Source organism: Vombatus ursinus, unplaced genomic scaffold, assembly GCF_900497805.2.
Source record: "Vombatus ursinus unplaced genomic scaffold, bare-nosed wombat genome assembly UNPS02014935.1, whole genome shotgun sequence".
In the NCBI taxonomy this organism is placed as follows: Eukaryota; Metazoa; Chordata; class Mammalia; order Diprotodontia; family Vombatidae; genus Vombatus; species Vombatus ursinus.
This window is the reverse complement of record NW_020954713.1, coordinates 6,397,238-6,416,489: the sequence shown is the minus strand read 5'-3', so window position 1 is coordinate 6,416,489 and position 19,252 is coordinate 6,397,238. Positions and strand designations below refer to the sequence as shown.

Below are 19,252 nucleotides of genomic sequence, written 5' to 3'. Positions count from 1 at the left end.
GAAGAAATGGGGTAAGACAGGGAAATGAAAATGGATCATAGCATCTTGGATTTAAGGTGGCTGAAAGATACCTTAGAGGCCCAAGAGTCCAACCCCTTCATTTTCACATGTCAAGAATTAAGGTCCAGAGATATGAAATGATTTGGTCAAGTATGGGCACTTGGCAAGAGTCAGAGGTCCTTAGCTCTGTGTCCTATGTTTTATTAGAAAGAGTTGGAGAGCCCCCCAAAACAAAAAACTGTTGACATTTAAATTTTTGAGCAATCAGCATACACCTAAACACAGGCAATCTGGGTCAGGTGTCTGACTAGTGATGTGCTGGGAAATACTTAGCATAGAGCTCTCTAGATAAAAAAAAATGTTCACAGGATAATTTTAAAATTTAATTTGCATTATTAACATTTTCTCCATCACCTTCTAGAGTCTAACCAGTCAACAAAACAATATATCAAGCTTCAATTTGTAGCATTTGTTGATTTCTAGAGTGTAAATGCTCACACTGAAAATTTAATTATTGACTCTCGAAACATTTCCAGCTGGCTCTAGCACATCCCTAGGTATGGCACTGTCCTAGACCCCTTCCAAGCCTATTTCCCTATTCATACTTCCTCCTGCAGTTTTAGAGACAATTGAAAACACCTCTTATCCCTTGTAATACATAATCTGGTGCTATGAATATAGTAGGCAAAACTTAAATAAAGAAAAGTTCATCTTTAGAGGCAAGGAGAGAAGTCATCTTCCTATGGTTTGGTTTATCAACTTGGTCAAAAGGACATAAAAGGGTGGAATGCAGTGGGATACACATCTGTGTATGCATATGATGCCAATCTGGCTAATCATTTGGATGACAATGTCAGGATCACACAAAAAAAGAGCTTACAAGGCTATACTGTTAAGCTGAATTGGCAAGAGAGATATAAATCTGTACTTGGGTTCAAAAATATTGACTTAACAAAAGCAAAATTAAGGCCTAGGTTCAAATTCCACCTCTGACATTTACTACCCGTGTCACCTTGGGTGGGTCACTAAGCCTCTTTTGGCCTTAGATTTATCTCATCTGTAATATGAAGGGGAGGCTGAGATAACTAGGTGCTACAGTGGATAGAGTGTTAGGCTTGGAGTAAGGAAGACTTGAGTTCAAATGTGACCTCAGACACTTGCTAGCTGCGTGATCCTGGGCAAGTCACTTAAACTTAGTTCCTTATTTATAAAATGAAGATAATAATGGCACCGACCTCCATGAGTTGTTGTGAGGATTAAATGAGAAAATAATAATAAAGTACTTAGCAAAGTGCCTGGCATGTAATAAGCACTATATAAATGTTGGTGTTATTATAGTAATTATTATTATTATTGTTATTATTATTATTATTATGGAATGAGGCACCTTACAGATATGATCTTATAATTTGAAAAATCAGACAATTTGCTCTCTAGTCAGTTTGAGCTGGCTCCAAAACATCACAGGGAGGGAGGTTGGGTGGAACTAGCTGAGTGTCCAGTTTGCCCTCCTTTTCTTCAGGCTCCTGTTTGTTAATGTCTATTGGTACAGCAGATAGAATGCTGGGCCTGAAGTCAGGAAGACCTGAGTTTAAATCAGACCTCAGACATTTACTAACTGTGTGACTCTGGGAAAGTCACTTAACCATCTTTGCCTCAAGATCTTTGTCTGTAAAATGAGCTGGAGGAGGAAATGACAAACCACTCCAGTGTCTTTGACAAGAAAACCCCAAATGGGGCCAGCAAGAGTCAGACATGACTGATGGGACTGAACACTAACATCCTAAAATATGTGGAAATGTAATAAAAACAATTCTCCCCTTCTCCAATTGTGAGGGTGATATTGTCTATTGAAGTCTCCCTATAAGCCAAAAATCTCTAAAGTATAAAAAGCTCTCTTATTCTACCACTGATATTCCAGAAAGAGGTAGCAAAGAGATCCATCGGGACTTTGCCCTGTCATCAGCCATCTGTTGCCTTGTTCCCTTTTTTGCCATGTGTAAAGTAAAATTAAGGAGAGGCATAAACATCTGTATTTCCTTTGTAATGGGAAACAGTGGAGACAGGGAACAGATTGTTGGAGGATTGATCAAACTAAGGAGAATTGCTGACACAGATCATGCTGTTTTCCCTCTCCAGGGTGCTACCTGGCTACAGGCTTTACACCAAGGAGAAATTTGTTACATGTGAATGCTACAATCTATAAGCCTGATCCATGTTGGTATGGAGAGCTGTTAGGTCCAGGGAATGTTCTGGAACTCTTTTGTTGTTGTTGTTGAGTCATGTCCAACTCTTTGTGACCCCATTTGGGGTTTTCTTGGCAAAGATACTGGAGTGGTTTACTATTTCCTTCTCCTTCTCCTTTGAATCCTTAGCTCCCAACAATGCTCAACTCAAGTACCACCTCTTACAGTAGGCTCTTCCTCATCTCCTCCCTCCCCCCAGTAGTTAATGTTCTCCCTCTCTCTGAAATTACCCTGTATTTTCTTTGCATTTATTTTACATTTGTTTCTTCATGTTCAAGTTGTTTTCTTCTGTAGAGTGAAAGCTCCTTGAGGACAGGGGATATTTTAATTTCATCTTTGTATTACCTGTGCTTAGTGCAGTTCTGGAGTAGAGGAGGTGCTAACTAAATGATTATTGAATTGAATTAAAGTGAACTGTAACCAAAAGCCAGAAAATGGCATCATATTTGAATTCGATGTTTTGTAACTTCCACCCATTAATTCCTGTTCTGCCCTCTGGGGCCAAGCAGAAAAAGTGCCAAAAGAGAATCAATCAGGTGTCAGTTATTCAGCTTTTAGGCAAGGACTGGAAGAAAGAGGTATGCATGCTAAGATTTGTCCTAAGGTCTGATAGGCTCATCTGATACTGAACCCATTTAGAGTGAAATTCATGACTGATATCCTGTTGCTACTGAAGAATACCCTTAGTTTCTATCAGAGAACGTATACATTGGGAGAGAAAAGTGTACCCAGCTCAAAATACCATTTGCCTGTTTTTTTTAACCTTTTTGTTTGTTCCTCTTGTGACTTCTTTGATGGAGGGAGATATAAAGGTATATTCCTCATTAGAAGATGTTATTCTCCATTGGGTGACGGTAGGGAGAAAATGAAGGATGAACAGCATAATGGACCCTTAATAAACACCTTTTGATTGGTTGATTGAAATCCCTCCCCCCTTTTTTCAGATCAAGAAACTGAAGCCAAGATAAGTTAAGTCTTGTGAATTTTCCAAGATCATGCAGATTACACTGAGAAGCAGCAGAGCATAGCACAGTGATATCAAACCCAAATAATAATGATCCTTGTAGGCAGCATCTTGACTTAGAAAATCACAAATTAACATTATCTATGTTTTATTTTATTTTATTTTATTTTGTTAAGCATTTCCCAATCACATTTTAATTGAGTGAGTGATGCACTCAGTGAGTTTGACACCTTTGGTGTAGTAGATGACACACTGGACTTGGATTGAGGGAAAAAAAGGTTTGATTCCTTCCCCCAGATACTTAATCTGACCACAGGTAAGCTAATTTACCTCTCTGAGCCTGAAGTGTCTCACCTGTAAAATTGGGGAAAAAAATAACACCTTTTTAAATAGGATTTTTATGTGATTGCAGTGAGATAGTGTGTACCAAGGGCTTTGCAGACCTGAGAGTTTGGTATAAATGTCAGCCATTAAGCAGCAGAATTGGGAATTGCATCCATGACCTCTGACTGTAAATCAGATGATCTTTCCTTTAGCTTATTGCCCTATGTTCCCATAGGTGTTATTTTAAAATCATCTTTTCTTTTTGTTTTCAGTCTGAACAGCATCTTCCTCCCCTCCCCACCCCTATCCCAACCATTTCCAATCAGGATTAATAGTCTCAAGCATCCATTTGTTCAACATCTTGGGAGGGACAACAAAGTTGTGAGCTATGAATATTCTGTTCTGGGGCTGATCACTGATTCCAAAAAAAAGATGAGAGTATGCATATAAGCATTTCCAGTCAATTTTCATTTGCAATGAACAGAAGTAGAGGAAACCTTACCTTAAGGTATTTGCAAGAAAAACAACAAGAATTATGAACTCATGGCTTACCGCAAGTCAAATTTCTCAGATGCTAATGGCTACCAAACAATTAACAAAGAATCAAGTAGCACAAAGTTCTGTGAATCAAGTTGGAATAGGAGGAGGAAGACAGTAGTCAGGGAAAGGAAAATATTCTCATTCCAGGCTATTACTTAGCTTCTTACTTTAATTATTCTTGCTAACTCAATGTTAAGTAATTTTGGTTGTTTCTTTGCTGCTAGACAGCAATTGCAGTGAATGCTCTCTAAATTCAGGCCCTGATGCAAGACTCTAGCCACTTCACCCTAGTTAGAACTCTTTTTGGAAGGAACCTCAGAGGTCATTCTGTTTAACACATACCTGAATGAGAATTCCACATAGTAGTAGTAGTAGTAGTAGTAGTAGTAGTAGTAGTAGTAGTAGTAGCAGTAGTAGTAGTAGTAGCAGCACCAGCAGCAGCAATAGTAATGATAGTAAAAATAATGAAAATTATTAATAATAATGAATTACCTTCCTCATCCTGGAAATAATTGCTTCTCTTTGGGGCTCTCCAGCTTTATTCTTCTTGTGTTTGTCTGACCCATCATCAATTTGGTATAAAACCCCCTTGAAGTTGGGTCCCACAGAGCACATACAAGCTTCTTGCTTTTCACCAAGCTACAGAGGATGAGAAAACAGCTCTGTTTTATAAGTGGGGCCTGTTTTCCCTGGGTGAAAACAGACAAAAACCCCCAGAAAACTGAGGGATGGAAGGATCCTGGAAAGTGAAGGCAGTTGGGAAATAGCTTCATTTTGAGAAGGTTTAAATATAATTTTTGATGAAATAAACTATCTTACCAAAAAAAGTTAAGGCTAATAGATAGCTGAAACAGATTACCACAAATATTTCACTTTATTAATGTTCTGCCTTAAAAGGGAAGATGGCATGCATGGTTCCATTATTCTCTGAAATGGAATGGCAACCCCTAACTTATTTAATCAGTGATGTTTCTGACATTACTCAGAAGGATTTTGTGAACAGTTTCAGTGAGGAGATCCCAAACTGATGAAACTCATTGCATTCTAGGTTACACATGTCACTGTTCTGGAATCATTGCTCATTAGGAGTTAAATATGGGAGGGTTTCAGACTTGATATATTAAGAAACTTTTTAAATAACCCAGCATCTAATCCAGGCAATAAACATAGAGCAGAGAGGGTCAGGCATAGGCTCTTCTACTTTTCCTTCCTTAATTTTTTCCCCCTGAACTCCCAGATTGGTTTCATGGCTGCCATTATCTCTTAATACAATTACACAGCTATGTGGAATGGGTGGCTGCATTTAGCTATGCCTCGTTCCCTAATACCATAGCAAATTTTCTCAGTTGAACAAGGCTGGGAGGTGGGGGTGGTAAGAGGTTCGCATGCAAAATGAAATGAGAAAAGACTGAGCTCAAGGAACCTGCAGAATATTTTGAGAAATAGATTCAAGAATGAATTCTAACAGCATGTAATGCAAACAGTTCAACCCTATTGAAATATTTCATTCCAGTTTTTAAATAGAGGGACTGAAAGGCAATTAAGGGTGCATGGTTCCTTATTAATCACTTGTAAGCGTTTTTATGTTTGCAAAACAGTTTATAGTAATTTTTCATGAGTAATGCCATAGTGTGAACCTCTCTCCCAAATCTGTTCCAATCATTCTTTCTTTTCTTTTCTTTTCTTGTTAATAGCAGAGACAGAGTAGCAGAAACACATAAAGTATGCAGCTCAAAACCACACAGCATTTTAGGAAGTGGGGATTATAACCCTTAACAATAATATAAAATTATGAAGTTTGGATATGTCAATTCCAGAGTCATGACTAGGGTGGGGCTGTTGGAATGTGGTCCTAGAGCTGTAAATTTGGAGGGTGCTAATAATATACCTATGGGTATACTTCGGTTTCTGCCCATCCAGGCCCTTTAAACTCAGAAAACCCATGTTTGCCCTGGGTAGACTTCTTCCCCACCAGGATGCATATCAATTAGGGTGTGGGGAAAGATGTACCATGTTAAACCCAGGTACACACACAGACACAAAATTCTAGTTGGTTCTGGCTAACTAAACTGGGGAATTAAAGGTCTTATGTGAATAGGAAACTAATTAATAAATCATTTATTATGTGGCTATTATGTGCCAGGCACTGTTAGGCACTGGAGATAGAAAGACAAACATAAGATGGTCCCTCTCCTCAAGGAGCTTATACTCTAACAGGGGAGTCAACATGTACATATATGAAATATACAAAACACATGTAGAAGTATAAAAAACACATATATAAAGTAGATACAAGGCAACTCTATAAAGGGTGGCATTAGCTTCCAGGGGGACCAGAAAAGGACTCATGTAGAAGAAGGCTTTTGAAATGATTCTTGAAGAAAACTGGAGCTTTCCAGAATCTGAGGCAAAGAGGGAGAACATTCCAGGCCTTAGGAACAATCAGAACAGCAGCCTAGAGATAGCAGATGGCAGGTGGAATGTTGTGTCTGATTAATAGCAATAAGGCCAGTGTGGCTGGACCATAAAGGGAATAAGCATTTATTAAGCACCTACTATGTTCTAGGCACTGTGCTAAGCACTTTACAGTTATCTCATTTTTTATTTGGATAGGAGTAATGTGTAAGAAGATTGGAAAGGTAAGGAGGTGACAAGTTAGGGAACTTTGAATGCCAAACTGAGAAGCTTATATTTGCTCCTGAAGGCAATAGGGAACCACTGGCATTTACTGAGCAGGAGAGTTCCTATTTCAACTAATTATTCTGGATGCTAAACTCACAGTCGAGCCTACTTACTATTCTCTCTAAATTTCTTTTCCCCGGGGCAATGTCTATCTCTATTTTGTTGTTGTTGTTCAGTTATTTTAGTCATGTCTGACTCTTCCTATGCTTTAGAAAAAATGTGTTGGAAGCCATGTGGAGGTGATGCTATAGATCCCCTAATAATAACAATAACAATTATTATTATTGTTATTGTTATTATTAATATTTATAAAGTGCTTACTATGTGCCAGGCACTGTGCTAAGCACTTTACAATTATTATGTCATTTGATCCTCATAACAGCTCTGGTCAGTAGAGGCCATTATTATGTATTCATATTCATTATCCATAGTTGAAAAAACTGAGGCAAACAGCAGTTAAGTGACTTGCCCAGGGTCATACAGCTAGTAAGCATCTGATGCCAGATTTGAACTCATGTCTTTTGACTCCAGGCTTGGCACTCTCTCCACTGCACCACCTGGCTGCCCCTTATCCCTTTTCATTGACCTACTGTCAGGAGTATACAGCAGTCAGCTCATACTGGCTCTTGAGAGCTGATTGTTAAATTTTCAACATAAGCATTTAGACTCAGAGATCAGAAATGGGCAAATGCTACAAATAAGGGCCTGACATTATTTTGTTGATTATCTGACTTAAGAAAATGATGGAGGAAATATGAATGATGAAGAATAAACTTGAAAGTATGCCCTGTATACATTTTTTCAGGGGGAGACCTGGTTATTAAACATTTACCAGCACACCCCAGCCTACTGCCTTCTACTCTGTCCCATTCCAATTCTTAGAATTGAGTACAAAAGATCACCTTGCACTGTGGGATTTCCTCTAAGTGTACAACTTCCTCCCAGAAGGAAAAAGAAAGATAAAAGTTTTCCCTTCTTCCTAATTTTTTTCCCTTCCATTTAATCCAACTGGTCTGACAAGCAGCTTCCTTTTGATTGCCCTACTTTGAATGGGGAAGCTTCCTCCTTCCCTTCGCCACCAGTGGCTCCAGAGAAGGTGGTGAGGAGTCCCTGGTTCCTCTCCTGAATGTCAATCATTTCCCGAGTTCTTTTCATTTTATAGATATTTCTATCGGGGCCAACATCAAAAGCCTTCAGTTGCCTTCTGCAGAACAGAGATCAGCTAAACAATTTTCTCTGAATTTCTGCTTCCTGAGTCAGTGGAAGGTTAGTAAAAACACCAAGGCACTGGAGAAAGATGAGCCATGGGGGCATGGATTTAAATGCCTAGATGTGTCTTATTCAAACCTACACTCACACTGAAGGCCATAAAATTGGGGATGCCATGGAGACTGTCTTAGGCAAACTTTGTCTCCAGCACCAGAACTATGACCAGTTGTTATTGTTGGTGGTAGCAGTGTTATTGTTTGTGAACATGCCAAAGGAATAACAATAAACCTTCAATTCAGTTGAAGGAATAGGGACAGAGTAGACCCTGAGAAATGATAAAGCAATTGCTGAGGAAATAGCAAGGTGCAGATGTTTTGATGGGGAGGAGGGTAGAGAAGAAGGAAGTCACGTGTCTGATGATTTCCTATTTCAACTAATTATTCTAGTTGCTAAGCTCGCATCTGAGCCTACTTATTATTCCCTCTAAATTTCTTTGCCCCGGGGCAATGTCTATCCCTATTTTATTGTTGTTGTTCAGTTGTTTTAGTCATGTCTGACTCTTCATGATCCCATTTGGGGTTTTCTTGACAGAGATACTTGAGCACTTTGCCTTTTCCTTCTCCAGCTCATTTTATACATGAGGAAACTGAGGTAACCAGGGTTAAGTGACTTGCCCAGGGTCACACAACTAGTAAGTGTCTAATGCTGGATTTGAACTTAGGAAGATGAGTCTTCCTGACTTCAGCCCAGCAATCTACCCACTGCACCACGGAGCTGCCCTTTCCCTATATATGGACACCTGCAAAGCATCTGTGATATAGTAGAAAACCCCCTGAAGTTAGAGTCAGAAGATTTGGGTTCAAATTCATGACTCCTCAACTTATTTTTGTGTAACCTTGACAGGTCACACTCTTTCCAAATTCCTTCCCTCTATTAGAGAAGAAGATAATGGTGAGCACGAGTAGAGGTGGCAATTTATTCAGCATTTATGCCCACTTCATGCTGGGGATTCAAAGACCACACACCACACACACACACACACATTCTACTTGGGGAACAGATAATACATGAAGATGTGAATGCTATGATGTACTGTAAGTAGGGATAGAACACTATTATGGGCATAGATCAGGGAAAGCTTCACTGAAGAGGTGGCATGTAAGTTGAGTCTTGAAGAAAGAGAAGGATTCAAGGAGGGGAAGAAGAAGGAGGAGGAGGAAGAAAGCATACCAAATATATGGGATATATGTGCAGTAGATAGGATGCTGAATTTGGGCAAAAAGTAATGTGCAACTTGTCTTGAACACAGAATTCATGAAGGGTAGTAGTGGAAATAAGATGGGACATATAGGTTCGAGCTAGATTAGGGAGACCCTTAAATTCCAGACTGAAGCACATTCTAGCTATGGTGGTGAACCACTGATGGTTATTGAGCAGGAGAGTGACATGATCAGTACTATGTCTTAAGAAGATAATTTTAACGTTGTGTGAAAAAAAGTAAGTTGGAAAGGGGAGAGACTGGAGTCAGGGAGACCAGGTAGGATGCTACTCAAATAGTACAGAAAAGACATGATATGGGCCTGAATTAAGGTAGAGTTTATGTGAAAGGGGAGGATGTTCTAGATATGAGAGATATATTAGATATGGACTAGACAGATCTTGGCGACTGGTTGAGTTATGAAGGATGTAAAATGGAAGAAGGCTCAAGGATGACTCAGGTAATAGAGGACTGGGAGGATGTTTATACTCTCAGCAGGAATAGGGAAGGTTGTAGCAGGACGTTTAATACATAACAACCCTCTGGGGCATATGTTATCTATTATTTCCATTTTACAGTTGGAAAAACTGAGGCCAAGAAAGGCTGTGACTTGTCTATAGTGTCCAGGAATAAAGAATATCTTGCCCTGGTCAGTACATACTTCGCAGTTGTTTTGGGTTCAGTTCTAAGTGCCCGATTTTAGGGGAAAATGTTGAAAAGCTGGTGAGTGTCAGGAAGAATGTGACCAAGATGGTGAAAGGCTTTGATGAAGACCCTGACGTGAACATCAGTTGAAAGAATTGGGAATGTTTAAAGCAGAGAAGAGGTGCCTGGAGGGGGCAGGGATAGACATGATAGTTGTATGAAAGGTTATCATGTGGGCCTGAGGATCATAGAATCAGAGGTTTGGAGCTAAAGGGGACCTAAAAGGCTATTAAGTTCAACGCCCTCATTTTACAGGTGGAGAAACTGAGACCCAATGAAGTTAAGTGACTTGCCCAGGATCACACAGTTAGCAAGTATCTGAGATAAATTCCAAACTCATGTCTTCCTGATTCTAAGACTAGTTCTCTATCTACTTCAGCTTCTTCTGCTTGGACCCAGATAGTGACTCATTGGAAGGCCAATAGATTGGAACAGTAGATGGCAGTTGACCATAGCCAGATTTCACCTTGATGTAAGGAAAAAACCCAAACATGCCAGCAAGTAGAAATGGCCTACAGTGGACTGGACTGCCTTGGGTTCCAGTGGATCCCTCTTCATGAGAAGTCTTCATGCAAAGGTTTCATGACCACTTGTTGAACTATGGCTGGGATGAGACAGTCTCTGGGTTACCTCTCTCCCAACTTGGAGAATCTGAATTTTCATCATTCTCTGAGTTGAGAAATGAATGAGTAGTAAAGGAGTGGAGGCAGAAAGTTGAGAATACTCTTTCTATGAATCTGGCTCTGTAAAGTGGGGAGAGACATGGGATAATAGATTAAAGATGTGGAAGGATCAAGGACAGATAGAATTGGGGAGACCTAAGCATGCTTGTAGGCATCAGGGAAGGATTGAGTACCTGAGGAAAGAGGTAGAATCAGAACAAGGTAGGCAGGGATTATTGTAGCAAGATACCTGTGCAATGAATATAGCAAACAGAGAGCTTGGCCTCAGCAAAGAGAAGGGCCACCTCTTCCTTTGAGGCTGGAGAAAAAGAGAAAGTATACATATCATAAAATGAAAATATGGGGAAGTATTGACATCTCATTGAGATACTTGAATATTTTCCTTTCAATGTAATCTTTGTGGAATTTCTGGGAGGGGTGAGATTTGAGGGAATTTTTAAGCATGAAATGTTTTTCTTAGAAAAGAGGTAATTTTAACAGTTATGTCTTAACAGTAAAGAAGGCATGAAAAGCCTGGGGGTACCAATGGATGAGAAGGCAGACGCAATGGGCCAAGGCTCCCTGTAACTCTGTGCTTGCACAGACAAGGTCCTATCATGGGAGTTTGACCCCTCTCCTCACAATCATCAGTTTCTCTTACTTTGGCTCATTCTATATAATCCCCAACTAAATTAATCTAGAAAAACCAAGGTAAAATTTATCTATAACTCATATATAGAGAGGGAAGGTGATACATTGAGGCCTACTGGAGATGGTCAGCCCAGAAATTAGAAACAAGTTAGAATGTTCCTAAAAAGAATTATATCAACATGGCACAGTGGAAAGAATACTGAAAATGTAGACAAGTGTTCTTGATTTAAATCCTGATTTGCTGCTTGCTACCTGAGTCACTGTGACCAATCACATAATCTATTTGAGCCTCAATTTTCTCACCTGGAAAAAGGGTTGGACTAATTCAGTGGCTCTCAAACTTTTTGGTTTCAGGATCCATTTACACTTTATTTTTTAATGCTATTTTATTTTCCCCCAATTACGTGTAAAAGCAATTTTAATATTCATTTTTTTCTTTTAAGTTTTGAATTCCAAATTCTGTCCCTCCCTCCCCTCCCCTCCTCCCTCCCTGAGATAACATCTAGTTTCCTTGAATGTAAGATTTTTTTAAAGGTTTCTATGACTCAAGTTTGTGATGCATTGAAAATATGACCTCTCTAAGTGTGTGTGTATGTGTGTATGTGTGTTTGTATGTGTGTGTGTGTGTATGTGTGTGCATGTGCATGCACATGAGCTGCTCTTGGGGGAAGTTTCCTACTTCTCCCTCTCTCATGATAAGATAGCTGTGTGGTTCAGTGAATAGAACTCTGGACCTGGAGTTAGGAAGACTTGAGGTCAAGGCCCACCTCAGATACTTATTAGCTGTTTGTCCCTGGGCAAGATGCTTGACCACTGACTGCTTCTATTTCCTCGTTGGCAAAATGGAGGTGATAGTTATGGCATCTACCTCCCAGGGATATTGTAAGAATAAAATGAGATAAAAATGATAAAGTGCTTTGCAAACCTTAAGTGCTAGTCATTATTATTTCAATTCACTGCCATCATCTTTAGTGACAGGGAAGTCATCTTTAGCCTTTGCAGAAAATAAGCAGATATGTTCCACAAACTCCTCAATTTCCATCTCCAGGTGTGTCATACCCATTAGCTCCCAGGGGCCATGTGCCCCCTCAGCTGGTTTGAGGCACTAGCAGGAGTGAGGCCCTGGGGCAACTTTGTACTGGTTATTAGCCTTTTTGGCATCAGTAACCATGGCCCCAGGTAGGAAAAAACCTGGTGGTTTGTACATCTTAGACCTAGTTATGATAGCACAATTTACAACCCTCTTGGTCTTGAACTCTAATATTCAAGCAAGTCAAGAAACAAGAAACATTTATTAAGTACCTACTATGTGCCAGGCACCTTGCCAGGCTGAGGATATAAAGAAAGGGGAAAAAAAAACAGTTCCTAGTGAGAGAAAAAAAAACAGTTCCAGTGAGAGAAAGGATTATTAATGATCAAAGATTTGGGAAGCTTCAGATTTCCCCCTTTTTCTTTTATCCTCATTTTAAGGCCTCAGTCTCTGAAGGCTGAGCTAACCTTCTCTATTCAGACCCCAACCAGGTGGGAAGCCATTGTGCTCTACTCAGGTTTGAGTGGGGATAAATTCTTTTTATTGATTGCCTAAGGTTGGGGGTAACTTAAAAGTAAATGACATAATCAAGGTTGGTTAGAATAGGTTCAGCCCCTCATTGTAATATTCATTCTCTCATTAATTGTTAACCAATCAGAGTTGATTGCTACCATTAGGAACATCCCCCTTCCAAAAGGCATATAAACTGTGAGCCCACTGCCATGATTGTCTTTGGTCTAAGAGATGGCCAAATGACCATCCTTTCATCAAAATGTTGTCATTATTAATAAAATGATTAAATTATCCAGAAATTATGTCTCTTGAGCTTTTTAAATGCCACACTACCCTCAAGGAACCTGCAATCCAAGGTGGGAAACAACATGCAAACAACTATGTAAAAACATCTATATTATATCTATATTTATTTGTTTATTTCTATACTTATATCAATCTCCATCTCTAGCCTTCTATTTTTCCTCTGTCTTTATCTCTGCATGGCAAATTGGAGATAATCTCAGGCTAACGTGAAGGGGAATGGGAAAGACTTCTTGCAGAAGGTGGAATTTTATCTGAGATTTGGAGGAAGAGGAAGGAGATAACTACTCAGATGGGAGTTCTTAAATTTTTAGTTCACAAATACAAGATGGCCCTTTCTGAAATGACTGGTGGTGGTGCCTAGAATTAAAGTTTAAACCAGTACTTCACTCCCCTCCCAAATACACATTGCCTTGAATTTTTGGTGGAGGCAGCAGAAACGAGACCCCTCAACAACTTTGTGTTTCTCTAGGTCTTTATTGTTTTTTGGTGGTGGGGAAGGGGGGAAGCAGTGACCATGGCTTCAGGCTTGGAGGACCTTGGGTGTGGGCCATTTGCTCTGGCACACTTTGCCCTCAAGGGCAACTTTGCAAGAGTTTACCTCTATCTCCAGGAGTTAGCAGAAGACCTCCCTCCCACAGGAGCTGGCTGCTGGTGAGCTGGGTCTGCGGGTTACACTGGTCTCCATTCACAATTAAGTCCTGCTGTCTCTTGTTTAAAAGGATTCTTTTGTCATTATTATTATTGTTGTTAACTTAATAATCATGGGCAAAGTGGAATGTTTCCTTGTGTGAAGAACAGAAAAGAGACTCGTGTGAAATGTAACCTCTGTCCCATAGGATTTTTGTATGTAGGAATGTATATATGTGTGTATGTATATGTGTGAGCATGTATATGAGTGTGTGAATGTGTGTATGTATGAGTGCATGTGTATGAGTGTGTATATGTGTATGAGTCTATGAATGTGTGTATGTATATGAGTATGTATATGTGAGTACATGTGTATGAGGGTATGTGTATGTTTGTGTGAATGTAAGTATGTATGTATGTCTGTATGTGAATGAGACTATGTGTATACCTATGAATGTGTGTATACATGAGTATATGTGTATGAGAATGTCGGTGTGTATATATATGTGAATGTATTATCAATGTTTGAGCATGAGAGTGTGTGTATGTGTGTGTGAATGTATATGTATGCATATGAGTGTGCGTACATATATGTGTGTGTATGTGAATAAAATGTATATGTGTATGAATGTGTGTATATGTGAGTGTATGTGTATGAGTGTGTGAATGTGTGTATGTGCGAATATATATGTATGAGAGCATGTGTATGTGTGTTTATGTATGTGTATAAGAGGATCTTTGTCTATGAAATTGAGCTCAAGTAAAACAATTTCGCCACGTATCTGGGTCTTCTGCTGTCTTTTCTGTATTTTTATTAGTGTTAACATTTTATGCTCATTTCCTTTTTTCTTCTTTTTCTTTCTTCTAAGAAAGAGGAAAAATCTACCAAGAAATAGATGTGATACGAAAAAGAAAGACATTAATAAAATTGAACACATCTTCCCTTTATGCTTGCATCATTATCACAACTCAATAAACAACTCCTCACCTCTCCTGCCCCAAACAGATGCCCTCCCATAGCCAATGAGTGGAGCAAATGAGCAGGTTCCCAGCATACTTTGCGTCCTGACTTTCCCTTGCTGGTTCTCGTTGGGCAGGTCAACATTGGCATTCTCATTGCTGTGACCAGAGTCATCTCCAGGATCAGCGCAGAGAACTACAAGGTCCATGGAGAGGCGAATGGTTTTAAGTAAGTCCTGTCTCCACGTTATTCATGTGAGAACACTTTCATAGTTCAGGGCTCAGGCTGGGGAGTTAGGAGACCCAGAATTGGTCCTCTTACCGGGTCAGTTCATTGCTAGGTATGTGACTGTGGCCAAGTCCCTTCTGCCTCGAGATCTAATTTTCCTCATTGGTGAAGATAATATACCCTTCCCTGGCTCCCTCCCTGGATAGTGGTAAGAACTGAGTGGCCAAGCAAGAGTGACAAAGCTTGGAAAATGGTAAAGCACTGCACTTTATCATATCTCGCATTTACATAGCAATGCGAGGTTTATTAAATACTTTACTTACATCATATTATTTGATCCTCACAACAATCCAATAAGGTAGGTTCTCTGTTTATTTCCATTTTACAGATAGAAAAACTGAGCTTCAGAGAGGTCAATTAATATCACCTAACTAATAAGCATCAGAGGCAGGGTTTGAATCCAAGTCAGTCTGACTGCAGGTCCATCATTCTAATCTGTCTCTAATATAAAAATCTTAAAGTGCTGTATAAATGCTGGTTATTAGTAACTTCTTTTTCTTTCTTTCTTTCTTTCTTTCTTTCTTTCTTTCTTTCTTTCTTTCCTTCCTTCCTTCCTTCCTTCTTTCCTTCCTTATTTCTTTCCTTCCTTCCTTCTTTCTTTCTTTCTCTTCCTTCTTCATCTTCCTTTTCTCCCTCTTTCTTCTTCTTCCTCTCCTTCTCTCTCTCCTCCTCCTCCTCCTTGTGCTTCCTCTTCCTCTTTCTCCTCCTCCTCCTCTTCTTCCTCCTCCTTTTCTTCCTTCTCCTTCTCCTCCTCTAAAATCCTTAGATTCATGTAGTCCCACTTCCTCATTTCATGAAAGAGGTGGCTGAAAGCCAAAGAGCAGTGACTTGTGCTATGCTGTGGGAGGACTAGGACAGCTAGGTGGCACAGTAGATAAAGCACTCAGCCTGAAGTCAGGAAGATCTGATTTCAAATACAGACTCGGACGCTTTCTAGCTGTGTGACCCTGGGCAAGTCTCTTAACCCCGTTTGCCTCAGTTTCCTCGTCTGTAAAATGAACTGGAGAAAGAAATGGCAAACCACTCCAGTATCTTTGCCAAGAAAATCCCACATGGGGTCAGGAGGAGTCAGATACAACTGAAAACCACTCAGCAACAACAACAACAAGCTACAGGAATAGGAAGATGATGGTCCTGCTGTACTCAGCCCTTGTCAGACTTCATCTGGAGCATTGGGTTCAGTCTCGTGTTCCATGATTTAGGAAGGACACTTAGAAGGGGGAGAATGACCAGAGGAGGCCAGCTAGGAGGGTAAAGAGCCTTGATCTTATGTTTTATGCAGATTAGTCAAAAGAACTGGATACGTTTAGCTTGGGATAACAGAAGACTTGGGGTGAATGTGAGAATGGTCTTCAAGTATTTGATGGGCTATCATGTGGAGAAGGGATTTAATTTGCTCCATCTGGCCCCAAAAAGCAGAACCAGAAGCAATACATGGAAGCTACAGCATTTTGTAGAGGACTGAGCTTTGAGCTTCACATCGAGAAGACCTGGGTTCATATCTTGCCTCCTACCAGTTGTATAACTAGACTCCTTGAGGGCAGAGACCTTCTGTTTTCATAGTTGTATCCTCAGTGCTTACTTAGCATAGAGCCTGGCACATAGTAGATGCTTAATAAATAATTATTGACTATTGGCCATGGGCAAGTCAATGAGCTTCTCCAGCCTCAGTTTCATCATCTGTAAAATCTATAAAATGAGCTCAGTCTTGATTGAACTCTTAGATCTCTTCTAGATATAAAGCTGTGGCAATGTTGCCAAGAGACAAATTTGACCTTGACGTAAAGGGGAAATTTTTCCTAACAATTAGAACTTGTCCAAAAGTGGGATGGGCTGCCTAGACAGGTGGTGGCTTCCCCTCTCTGGGAGGTCTCTGAGCAAAGACTGGAGGACCACTTGTCAGGTACATTATTGTGGGGATTCCTTTCACATTTGGGTTGGATTAGGTGGCCATTATGGTCTCTTTCAGCTCTCAGATCCTATGGTCCTATAATCCTATGACCTCAAACCCTAGCTATGGGGTTTCCTACTTGTATGATTTGGGGCCAGGCATTTAACCTCCATAGGCCTCAGTGCCCTGCTCTGTTAAATGACAAGTTCAGGTTCGATGGTCTGTGAAGTCCTCTCAGTCTCTAGATCCATGACCCTGGGATTCCCAAGACAAACTTAGCTGACTTCCCATTGTTGCTACCTATGGGTCAATACTTTCCCTATAAATCTGCCATACTTGTATCCACTTTCATTCTGGAACACTTAGGCTGATTTCTTAAATACCAGCAATTTTCAGCTCTCAGTGGCACCAGCATAATTAAAGTTACTTTTTTTATACTACATCATTTCCACAGTGAAAGGGAAAACAATAAATATGCCTGCACCAAAAATCTATAAGACAATTATTCTGCAATGAATTCAAAACATTAGAAATTAAAATGACAAGCTGCCAGGGTCTCACAGCCTTCAGAAACCCATAGAAGGCAACAATGTGTAAGGAGAGGCATCTGGTCTGGCCATGGACAGTAGGTATTTATTTGAACACCAGCCTCTGTTTGATGTCAGTGGAGTGAAAAAATTTTCTACTTTCCAGTGAGGTCCATTATGAGGCTGCCATAAGAGAGTGGAAAGAGCACTGACTTTGGTGGCAGAGGATCTGGGTTCAAATTTTTCCTCTATTACTAATTACCTCTATGACTTGGATCAAGTCACTCACCTTCTCTGGACCTCAGTATTCTCATCTATAAAATGGAGTTGGATTTGATGTCCAAGTCTTAGATCCCTTCTAAATCTGTGATCTTTGGCACTGACCCCTTTAAGGTCAGAATAGAACACTTCAAATTTCTCCTGGCTTCTTAGTTCCTAGAAATCTTACCTCCTCAGCATTCAAGACTGTCCAGTTTGGCTAGGAACCATGAAACCTGGATGGAGGCAGCTCACCTGGGTTTGAAGCCCATCTCAGCTACATGCTCTTCTGGTGACTGAGACCAAGACACTTCACTTATAAAAGCCAAATGTTGTTTTATTGTTGTTTAGTAATTTTCAGTTGCATGTGACTCCTTGTGACCCCATTTGGGATTGTCTTGGCAAAGATACTGGAGTGGTTTGCCCTTTCCTTCTCCAGCTCATTTTACAGAAGAGGAACTGAGGCAAACAGGATTAAGCAACTTGGGTCATATAATGAGTTAGTGTCTGGTGCCAGATATGAACTTAGGTCTTCCTGATTCCAGGCCCAGTGAAACAACAACAGAATCCTTGGACTATTTACCTTTTGAGGGTTGTTATGTATAAAACACTATACAAAACTAAAAGAGCTTTACAAATACAAGTTAAGATGATAGACAAAGGCAGACAGATAAAGATGATAGATAGTAGATAGATATAGGTAGATAGATGATAGATGAATGGATAGACAGACAGACAGATAAATAGACAGAGATAATTTATAGTAGACAGATGGAAGGATAGATAGATAATTGATAGATAAATTGATAAATGATAAATAGAAATATAGATAATTGATAGATAGTAGATAGATATATAAATGTAGATAGATAAATAGGTAGATAAATAGAGATAGATAGATACAGATAATTGATAGTAGACAGATGGAAGGGTAGACAGACAGATAATTGATACATAAATAGATACTTGATAAATAGATAATTGATAGATAGTAGATAGATATATAAATGTAGATAGATAAATAGGTAGATAAATAGGTAGATAGATAGAGATAATTGACAGACAGAGGGAAGGATAGACAGACAGATAATTGATATATAGATACTTCATAAACAGATAATTGATAGATAGTAGATAGATATATAAATGTAGGTAGATAAATAGAGATAGATAAATACACAGATGGAAGGATAAATAAGTTGACAGAGAGATATAGATCACCTTATATCTATTAGATCTCTATTATCAGACTATCTTTCTATGTGATCTGTCTAGCTTTCTAGCTATCTATCTAATTTATCTATCACCTATCTATCTATCTATATACCTATTTATCTATCTATATCTATGTAGTCAATAGGTACAAGTTCTTTTGGGGATAGGGAGGGCCCAAGGAGCCAGCGGACCAGGAAGCCCTCATGTAGAAGGTAATACTCACATTCAGTCTTGGAGGAGTCCAAGGGTTCTTGGAAGTGCAGGGATTTCCAGACATGGAGGACAGCCAGTGCAAAGTCATGGGGACAAAAAAGAGAGTTCCTCTCCATGAAAGATTGTTTGTCCCCTACGATTTATGGAAAGAAGAAATTGAATGATTTTCTTACTGAGCTGAG

The 19,252-nt window shown here is 39.6% G+C and overlaps 1 protein-coding gene across 2 annotated transcripts in view; it reads left to right on the top strand.

Moving 5' to 3' along the window:
* Positions 1-19,252, top strand: part of ADGRD1 (adhesion G protein-coupled receptor D1) — a 473,701-nt gene that overhangs the window by 416,912 nt on the left and 37,537 nt on the right. For both annotated transcript variants that reach the window (XM_027844234.1, XM_027844233.1), the window contains one exon: positions 14,815-14,906. In XM_027844234.1, coding sequence (XP_027700035.1) covers positions 14,815-14,906 — 92 coding nt within the window. The remainder of the gene's footprint in view (positions 1-14,814; positions 14,907-19,252) is intronic.